The sequence below is a fragment of the Anolis carolinensis genome, chromosome 3 (genome assembly GCF_035594765.1).
Source record: "Anolis carolinensis isolate JA03-04 chromosome 3, rAnoCar3.1.pri, whole genome shotgun sequence".
Classification (NCBI taxonomy): Eukaryota; Metazoa; Chordata; class Lepidosauria; order Squamata; family Dactyloidae; genus Anolis; species Anolis carolinensis.
In genome coordinates, this window is record NC_085843.1 from 76051647 (window position 1) to 76062349 (window position 10703).

Genomic DNA, 10703 nt, shown 5'->3' on the forward strand with positions numbered 1-10703 from the left:
GTTACTGCTTTTTCTATGTTAGGAATAGTTGGATATGGCAAAACACTTGCATTTCCATCTATTAACGTCCCCCACCCCAATGTGAGTCCTTTGTAGCACTGTAGATACCAAAGAGATGGTTCAGTCCCACATATTAGTTAGCATAGGGAAGGGTTAACACACTTATGGTGTTCGTTTTGCTGTCTGTGGCCCTGTTCAGAATATTCCACTTCACTTTCTGTACCTGTAATAATTGGATTTTGACAAATCTGGCTTGTTATGGGAACAAGGATTGGTTATAAAGCTTCAGTGGAAACACCTTTTCCCCACGGTAACTCTTTCAGAAGTGAATTTCCCTTTCTAGGGGTAGATTTCTCTTCTTGTCTCACTCCCATTCTTAACCAAGTCGTTTGTAAGTCAGATGTTTGTAACTCGGGGTCTGCACTTTGCTCTTGATCTTAGAGATGATTTTTGTGTTGTGGTTGCCCTCTCCTTGTAAATATTTTTCCTTATGGAAGTAAAGTCAGAAATAGCTTGAAAGTTGATTTTTATATTTTAAATTGTACTCATTTTCTGTTCAAACTTTTCTGGTTAAATCAGGCAACATAAAATGCTATTCTCAACCAGAAAACTTTTTTTTGCTTTAAAATCTTGATTGAAAAGGCTTTTTTACATTAACTTAGGGGTTAGTTGGTTTGTTCTATGCTGCTGGGCACTCATCCTTGGAAATAAGACCCATTGATATCCGTAGAGCCATAAGGAAATCAGACTGAGTCCCCTTTGTCTAAAAACATTCACTGTGCCATTAAACTTATTGTGGTAGTCTAAGGACTCTAAAGAATATTTGGGATTTGAACAAGAAGTGAAATTTTACATCTGCCTTACAATGTTCAGGCTGAATACCTTGAACATTCAGTATTCCCTTTACAATTCAAGTAAAGATAAGCTTACCAGTAGGCTTTATGTTGAAGAGAAACCTTTTTAAAGAAAAAAACAATGGGAAATTATGTTTGGTTTGGTTTTTCATTTGTTTGACTTTGGGCCATATACATGTTAAAATGTTTGGGCATCAGGCTAACGAATAATATCTGTTAATGAACAGCAGATTAAATCATAAATGTTTCCTGTTTGCATTGCCAATGATGCAATTCATTTACAAATGCAAAAAAAATTAAACTCTCCAAGAGTGTCTGCCTAGCATGTTTATTCTTTATAGGCATATTTATTTTCTTGTTATTCAAATGTATGATAAAGCACCAGAGGCTCTTTGGAAGAAGGTTGATAAAATACTTAAACATGCCTTCAAAAAACAAAAACATAGCTGAGTCCTTGTGCCAGAGATGTAGATAGGTTTCTGCTTTGTGGTTATTATGAAGTTCTAGGCTTATGTTTAAGTAGTATCAATTTTCAACTAATGCCACTTATTTTATTTTGCCAAATATAAATTCTCAACATTTAAATGGCAATTTTTACTTTATGTTAACATCATCATACAACAACATATTTGTGGATGAGGTCATAATGGAAAGTTTAGAGCACTTCAAACAGGATATTAATATTTTACTACATTCCTCTGCTCTTCTGAATTAAAAACTGTTATGTACAAACATTTTGTGACTTGGCTTCTCTAGGATAGGAGAGTTGGTTAATTTTGATATCTCTAGGAGAAATAGTCGTTTTTGTAAGGATGGAGTGTAAGATGAATGTTTGTCAGTGAGTGAGTGTTTCTTGGCTGTTATGAATGCTATGCTCTTATCAAGCTTTCCCTGTCCTAGTCTGGTGACTCCTTTCAGGATCTAGATTTTCTCTGGAAGTCTCTAACGATCTTACACGATTGAGGCCATGAATAAGAATCCTTATTCACTCTCTGGTGAGTGCTCAGGTGAACATTTATGGGAGAAAGAGTAGTGCTTCATGGGTGCAAGGCTGTAATAATTATCTTCCCTTACTTCAGAAGCCAGTGACTGCCAATGTTAATGCTTCCTGAGAGCAATGCAAGGTTGTCCAACAAAGTAAGCATTTCATGGTAACAACATTGAAGAGAATGGTGGGGAGGAGGGCTGGGTTTTTTTTTAAATGTGGTCTTTAGGAGCTGTACTTGTGTATAGACTTCTAAACATTTAGCAAAGATCAAAACATAGTTAAATCTCTCAAATTTCTCAGGAGACTTAAACTGATATGTTTATGGTCATCATACAGCACTAGGTCTCTGTAGTACAAAAAGAGACATCTGGGCAGTATATATTGACATACCTGAAAGATAAAGGCAAGTAAAAATATATTCAGTATATAATTTTGCCTGGAGTGTCCAGTTATAGAAAAAACATTCTTCTCTATATGGATACTATGCTCTAGAACAGGACTTTTGTTGTATTTTTCTCCTCGTATACATTTTTTAAAACATGTGACATCCTGAAAAATCCACAGTTTTTAAAAGGTGTCCTTGCTTTTCAAGTTGAATAAGATAGTATAGATCAGAGTTTCTCAAACTGTGCTCCTCCAGATGTTTTGGACTTTAACTCCCAGAATTCCTAACAGCTGGTAAGATGGTGGGGATTTCTGGGAGCTGAAGTTCAAAACAGCTGGAGAAGCACAGCTTGAGAAACACTGGTTTAGATAAATAGGATGTGCTTGCTCTGGAAAGGCAGGCACCACATATGGTTTCTAGTGATGAAAGAATAGGACTTGATACAGCTTCCAGCTCCTACACCAAGTTTACCTATCATACTTTGATATTGTAATCATTACACCCTGATTCATCAAAGAAAATTGAATTATGGAAAGTAATTTATTCTGAGTGTGGAATGTAGGTCTTTGTGATGCATCTTTATCAAACTGTTTTTCTAAAAAGACCTTGAAGACAATGTACCAGCAACATGGTATCTTAAAGCAATCGTAGTACAGTAGAGTTCCGGTTATCCAACTTCCGGTTAACCGATCTATCGTATTATCCGACGTGCTTGCTGGAGGGAGGAGACTCTTCCCTTCACCAAGCACCCGGGGCCCACACTTTGGGGAAGCTGGTGCCTAGCAACACCCCTCGGCTTTCCTGAAGGGGGCTGTGAGGGGATAATAGGGCCTCTCTATTATCTGAAATTCTGGTTATCGGACATTCCGCTCGCCTGTTTATGTTGGATAACCGGAACTCTACTGTATTTGAAATAGTAAGAAACTGCCTAACCTTCTTGCTGTTTTTTTCTCTGCCTTCGCGTCTTCCCTAATGTGATTTCCATAGTTTTATTACTTTTCAGGTGCATAGGCACCAAGAGAGCCCTAGAAGTTTCAGCTGTCCTCTTCCCTGCTTCATCCATGATATTACCATCTTGTGTTCACTTAAAAGACAAAATATTTGCTAAGTTGGAGGTCTGAACCTTTGCTCACAAGCAGTACTGCACATGGGAAATATAGATTGGAATTAGAAAACTTTCATTTCTAAACCAATATCAAGCTTTGCCAATATTGACAGTGGCAGACATGGTCTACTTACTGAACTCTATTTTGTGTGTGTATGCATGTATGTTAGTTAATAGGCATTCACTCTTTTGTGATATTTCATCCTTCATAGGGTATTGATGATTCCCTATCTTAGGCATTTGCTCTTTCCTTGGCGTTGAGAGGTTGCGGTAAATTCTAGCTTTTCCTGTGGTAGCCCAGATACCGCACTGGCTGTTTTATTCCTATATATGTTGGTGTTGATTTTCTCCTATTCCCCAGATTCTTAAGATGTTTGTCCTATAAACTGATCATGAATCAGTCAGCTCTTTCCAACAACATATAGATGAAATGGATTGGTTCCATCTACTGGCAAGAGACCTGCAGTGCATTAGTTTTATCTGACAGAAAAACGGAGAGTTCACAGGTTAGGAACTGCCATAGAATCAATAGTATGAATATCAAGATGAGAACATCAGAATGTAATTGGATGGAATTAAAAAAAAAAGCTATCAGTTCCCTGTCTTTCTGTTAAAGATGATTAAACTTTAATCATTCCTGTTAAAATTATATTCAGCCTCAGAGTATTTTAGACATGCCCATATTATTCAAATAGTTGTCTTAAAAACAGAGTATAAACGTTACATTTTCATATAAACATTTCCATATAAATATTGGATTTATTCTAAGTTACTTCTGTTTGGAGTAAAACTGAGGGCCTCACATACCATTTAAAAAACTTATTTTAAATAGTTTGTAGGGCTAGAAAGGCTTAGAAGCCCAGTAATCAGTGAATAAAACTAGTCTCATTGGAATCATTAACACTTCAATGCACAGCAAAATACCTAACAGTGCAGTCCTGTAATTGTCAACATAAAAGTAATTGCCATTGAGTGCAGTAGTACGAACCTACAGGTAAATAAGGTCTGGAATTACAGGCAATTGTATTATAGGTACACATGACTTGCTAAAGGTTGAGTATCCGGAATTCCAAAATATAAAATACTTCAAAATTGTCCACTTGGGTGGCTGAGATAGTGACACTTTTTCTTTCTAATGGTTCAGTGCATACACACAAAATTATCAAATCGATCGTATACATTTAACTTTAAGCTATTTATATAAGGTATCAGTGAAAACTTGAGTTCCATAATGCACATACAGTAGAGTCTCACTTATCCAACCCTCACTTATCCAACGTTCTGGATTATCCAACGCATTTTTGTAGTCAATGTTTTCAATACATCGTGATATTTTGGTGCTAAATTCGTAAATACAGTAATTACTGCATAGCATTACTGCATATTGAACTACTTTTCTGTCAAATTTGTTGTATAACATGATGTTTTGGTGCTTAATTTGTAAAATCATAACCTAATTTGATGTTGAATAGGCTTTTCCTTAATCCCTCCTTATTATCTAACATATTTGCTTATCCAACGTTCTGCCAGCCCGTTTATGTTGGATAAGTGAGACTCTACTGTATATGTAAAAACAGGTATTCTAAAATCTTAACAAATCTGAAGATTCAAACACTTCTGCTCCCAAATATTTAGGATGGAGGGATACTCAACTTGTGCTGGACATGACTGGCATAACTTAGCTGTCCAGCCAATTAGGAAAGGAGGTGCCCAATGCCAGATATGCTTTTTAGAGATGAACTGTACTTCAAGACACACGACTCTTCTAATTGTTCTACATAGGTCTAAACTTTATTGACTTATAGGGCTTTGAAATACGTATTCCATATATGTGGACAAATGTACATTCAAGATTCCACTTCTTGCTTTTACACCTGAAAAGATTATTCGTATTCCACCACCCAACCATGTTGGAAAGTATATGGGAACACGCTACAGCCATCAAGCACCTTCTCTTGCCGAAATGATGGTCTGTGCCATCTCTGTGAACTGGTTGCCCATTGGTGATGAAGCAGGCATTGTTGATGAACATTCTATCATTGCAAAGCAGGTACAAAAGAGGAGTCGGAGCCCTGGGTGACCTTGGCTGGGGTTTGTATCATTCTCTGCATGGTTGCCCTTTTCTAATGAGAGGTTCCTGGAAAGGAGGGGAGGATGAAAATGGAAGTAAGTAAAAGCCATTCTAGGTGTATCAACGTGAAGCAGTTGGTAACTGGCACCAGCTAAAAAATATCTGTGTACTCAAAACTGCATGGCTTGCACAAGTCAAACATTCTTCAGTGACAGAGGTAAAGTTTGCCTCATTTTAGCCTTTCTGTATAGTTTTCCAAAGTAATGTCCAACTGCATGATTACAAGCTCCGGTTTAATTGCATTACAGAAAGTGATGTAATACCTGGGGAACTCAAATTACACATATTCTAAAAATCTTTACCATTTTGTGTATTGATACTAGGATACGGGGGTGTTAAATCACAATGGCCCTGTGTGTCTTGACCATTTGTATTGAAGAAGAAATCATTTCTAAGAATGGTTATATACCTGATTATACACTCCTCACTTGCTTTCAGAATCTATACTCAATAAATAAAAATTTAAAACAGACTGAAAGCAAATAAATTATTGCTGTCTAGGTTGATTCACGATGGTTGTTCTGTGCCTCACGGAAGACAACCTGGCAATATTTGTTATGCTAATGCTACCAGTGTATATTTGTAATACCAGCAGTTTGTTGCGTCGGGTCATTGGGTGGGGCAGAGAAGAGAGATGATAGTTCACAGAATAGCCTGTGAACTTTCACCCCTCTATATGGAAACTTGTTTCAGGGCCAAATCTGCCTTGTAGCTGTCTTCTTGCCACGGTCAATGCCAGCCCTACTATTCGCAACACTGCGGCCACCGAGGCCTAGGTACGTAAACGTTTAAGGCGTTTTTAAAGTACTTTAAAGCAACGAGAATGTTTTAAAAAATACTTGTTTGGTAGTCTTAACAACCTATAATAATACAGCTTGTGATTATTAAAAAGAGTCTTACGTGCTACTGTTGAACTGTGTGCCTATGTTTTGCTCTTTTAAAGAAGTGCTTGTATCATGTAGAGAGATCTTTGGGCAACGAGCATTTGCTGTTTGTGTGACAGGGGGTTTTGGAGACCAAAGTAATCTCTAAAATTTTCATTTGTGGATGCTTGTGTTTTATTGAATAATTAGGTATTGAATTGTTTAATAACCGCCTCTTTCCACAAGATGAGAAAAGATACATTGAAGTATATTTTTACATGCTTTTTAAAAGAAATATTTAGGAACAGATCGTTTGTATTTCCAGTTTTGTATTCAAACATTTATTTTTAAATAATGTTTCTATACAAGTTATAACACAGTAGGTTTAACAGTTGAAAGTCAGACTTGAATTGCAAGGAAAATGCATGTATTTAATGGAGGGCTAGAAACTGAAGAATTACCCAAAAGTTATTTTCTTAAGAGAGTACTAAACAAAGGGTTCTTTTTTACTTTTTCTTTTTGGATAGGATCAGTTTCTTAGAGCTGCACCAGTATCTGGAGGAATGGGAGCCCAACTCATGAGGAAAATGGGATGGAGAGAAGGAGAAGGCTTGGGCAAAAACAAAGAGGGGAATAAGGAGCCTATTTTAGTTGACTTCAAGACTGATCGGAAAGGTGAGTCTTCCTCCCGAGACAAGTTGGCACCACTTAACTTCAATCTAGTTAAGGTAACCCAGCAATAGTAACAATTCCTTGAGTAAAGTTTACTTCTGTTGTTCTGGATAGAAATCCTGCTTGAGGAAGGACAGGAAGGGAAAACTTCTCAATTGAACACTTTAGTCCAACACTTCCACTGCATGTGTCACTTTGAGCAAAATATTCTCTCAGCAGTGATTACCTGTTTGTTAGAGTTAAGTAAGCATGTGTACAACCAGATGTTTGACACAGTGCATGAGAGGATTTTTTATGTCTGAGCCATCATTTTTCTGGTGCTCAAAGCAATGTAAGGTTCCAGTTTATCTTGATGGGTGGCAGATTTTTATTCCTATGCTCCTTACAGTGAGTTGTTTTCAGCTATTTATGCCTGGTAGTCACCAGTGTTTCTGGAGAAAGATGCTTTTCTTTATGACCTACCTACCTGATTGCCACAAAATCATTGCCACACTATTTCAGGCAGAGCTGGAAGAAGGTCTCTTCCAGTTCAGTACGGTGGCTGTGATTCTGCTGCCCTGAAAGTGTGCCCAAGCCCGTGTTAGCCTTTGTAGCCATGCTATCTGGCTTCCTGTGCTGCAATTTTAATATCTAGGGCAGTCATCCTCAAACTCCAGTCCTCCAGCTGCTTCAGCCTCCAAGTCCCAGAATTCCTGACCATTGAACAAGCTGGTTAAGGCTTCTGGGAATTGGAGACCAAAGTTCTATGCTTTGATATGATCATTGCAGATTAAAATGCAGTGGCTATATGCATGGCAGTGATATTGATGTTCTTGAAGACTCACAAATTAACTGTGGTTGCATTGCTGATTAGCTCCTGGTGGCTTTATCACAGACCTGATGATGGGATGACCTCATCTTAAACTTGTTCAAAAACACCTCCACTTTAACAGTAGTCTTAAAAAGCTACAATAACTTATCCAGACCGTTTACCAGACATCCTCAAACTCCAACCATCCTGCAGTTTTGGCCTCCAACTCCCAGGAGCCCTAGCACGAAGTTCCAGAATTAAGTAGAAAAATCAAGAAAATAATGACCCGAGCATTAGTAAATTCACTCATTGTGGGACTGCCTTTGAAGTTGATGCTGAAATTTCAGCTTGTGTAAAATATAATTGTTTGATTACACCATGTAACAAAATTTACTAATGCTCATACTAAGTACTGCACAATTAAATTTATTTGAAACACTTTCAAACCAGGAACACATTTCCCCCCCCCCCCCCAATTTTGTTACATAGTGTAATCAATTATATTTTACACAAGCTGAAATTTCAGCATCAACTACAAAGGCAGCTTCACAGTGAGTTTGTGAGGTATTTACTTTGAAATTAGTTGTTATACTCCAGAAACTTCGTTTAGTTTGCCACAAACTATGTTGAATTGGTTGAGACTAGGAGATATTCATTGACTACAGCAAAATGTGCTGTAGAATGTCTTGCAAAAACAAAGTTTTTGCAGTTTAATAAACCTTTTCCATGTTTTATGATAGAACCAATTAGGAAATAACATTTAAACCCCAGGAACAAAAAACGTGTTATGTAGTGTTATTAGTACTGATCATGTTGTAATTATATCATCTTCTGTGCTAGTGGTGGTTTGTTTATTTTTAGTTGTTGTCTTCAAATAGTGTTTTAATACAAAATTGTTGTCTTGTGTCTTACATGAGTGATAGAATAGGATGAAGTGAATAACGCATGAATTTGCTTATTAATGTTTTTATTCCTTAGGCTTGGTTGCAGTGGGAGAAAAGACACAGAAGAGACGTGGGCCTTTCAGTGCAGTGAAAGATCTTTCAGGTGAGACATTCAACCTTTCTGGATAGGGCTGAATGCTTTACATAAAGAAGGTTGCATGTTTAATCCATGGTATCTCAGGTTAAAAGGATCAAGGAGCAATTGAAGAGAATGATATTTCCCTTCAGTCCCAGAGAACAGCAACCAGTTGGGAAACACAGTTCTGAATTAGATGAGTAAACATCTGGCCCCAGTGAAAGCTTGCAATGTGCTTTAGTAATTCAAGATGATTTTTCAAACAAAATATGTTTTTGTTAAGGCAAACATCCTGTTTCTGCATTGCTGGAGGTCTGTAATAAAAGAAGATGGTCACCCCCTGTATTTGTGTTGGTGAATGACAATCGGCCTGAATATCGCAAAAATTTTCTTTTTAAGGTAAGTGAAATTTTCATACAATACTGCTAATTATATTTGGCCCTGTTTTATTATCTGCCTGTGAGAGGTCATTCCCATCTGAACTTCAATTTGATGACGTTTCTGACCAATCCATTTCAGTTGACCAGAATGCTGTGCTGTGGACCTCTGTGCATTCCTGAATCATTGCACTATACACTGCTAACATAACAACCAAAGTCCACTGGAAATACTGATCATAGTATTATAATAACCTCTCTGTTCCTTTTGTATGGTTTGTTTTATTAACATTATTGTTAATGTGTAATATTTTAAACATTTTGTGGTGGTTTTTTTGTGGAGTTGTGTTGGATTTTTTGGTGTGAAGTGAGGCCCTGTTAACACTGCCATGTAATGATTTTCTAAGTTATTGCGTAGACTTATAAAATGCAGTTAAACTGTATTATATGAGTCTGCCCTGACCATATAATGTGGTTTGAAACTGCATTATATGGCAGTATAGAGCCCATGAAACTGTCAGGATTGAGGGCAAGATTGAAGGGATTATTTTGGAATTGGGCTGCCCTTCCAGCAGATCAGGGACTGAAAAGAAGCAAAAAGCACAGCAGTGGTTTAGAAACCAGATCTTAGGAGTACTAAAATGGTCAGCAAGGCCCAAACATCAATCTGCTTAAGAATCTTTGGCAAGAAGGGAAAGTGGTTTATCATCGGTCCGTCCAACCTGACAGTTTTGTCAAGACTGGCAAAGTCTGAAACATCCAGGTGTGTAAAGCTGATCATGATGTACTCAAGAATAACCACTATAATTCGTTTCAGAAGTGATTTTACTCATTGATGTGAATTTTTAAGCACTTAATCTATATATATAAAAGAGTGATGGCATCAGGGCAGTGGACAAAACAACAAAACTACAGGCCCCCCAACCTCGAAATTTGACAACACAACCCATCATCCACGCCTCTAGGTTGATACAACAAAAAGAAAAGAAAAATAAAGTCCTAATTACAGGGAGAGCAATAATTGTTTTTATCCAATTGCTGCCAGTTTAGAGGGCTAATCTCTGCCCACTTCGTTGCCTAGCAACCAAGGGACAGCCAGGTTTCAGTTAGGGGACAGGCAAATTTAGGCCTCACTTAGGCTTCTTCCACAGATTATCTAATTTGCACTGGATTATATGGCAGTGTAGACTCAAGGTCCTTCCACACAGCTATATAACCCATTTATAATCTTATATTATCTGCTTTGCACTGGATTATCTTGACTCCACACTGCCATATAATCCACTTCAGTGTGCATTTTATACAACTGTGAAGAAAGGGCCTCATATAATCCAGTTCTGAGCAGATAATATAAGATTAGAAATATACAGTAGACTCTCACTTATCCAACATAAACAGGCCGGCAGGATAAGTAAATATATTGGATAATAAGAAGGGATTCAGGAAAAGCTGATTAAACATCAAATTAGGTAATCGTTATACAAATTAAGCACCAAAACATCATATTATACAACAAAT

General features: G+C 37.3%; 1 protein-coding gene across 1 annotated transcript in view; it reads left to right on the forward strand.

Annotated features, from left to right (window-relative positions):
* The window catches only part of son (SON DNA and RNA binding protein), a 44680-nt gene that overhangs the window by 30821 nt on the left and 3156 nt on the right, over positions 1 to 10703 (forward strand). Inside the window, exons 9-11 of the mRNA XM_003219025.4 lie at positions 6854 to 7001; positions 8767 to 8835; positions 9092 to 9207. Coding sequence (XP_003219073.3) covers positions 6854 to 7001; positions 8767 to 8835; positions 9092 to 9207 — 333 coding nt within the window. The remainder of the gene's footprint in view (positions 1 to 6853; positions 7002 to 8766; positions 8836 to 9091; positions 9208 to 10703) is intronic.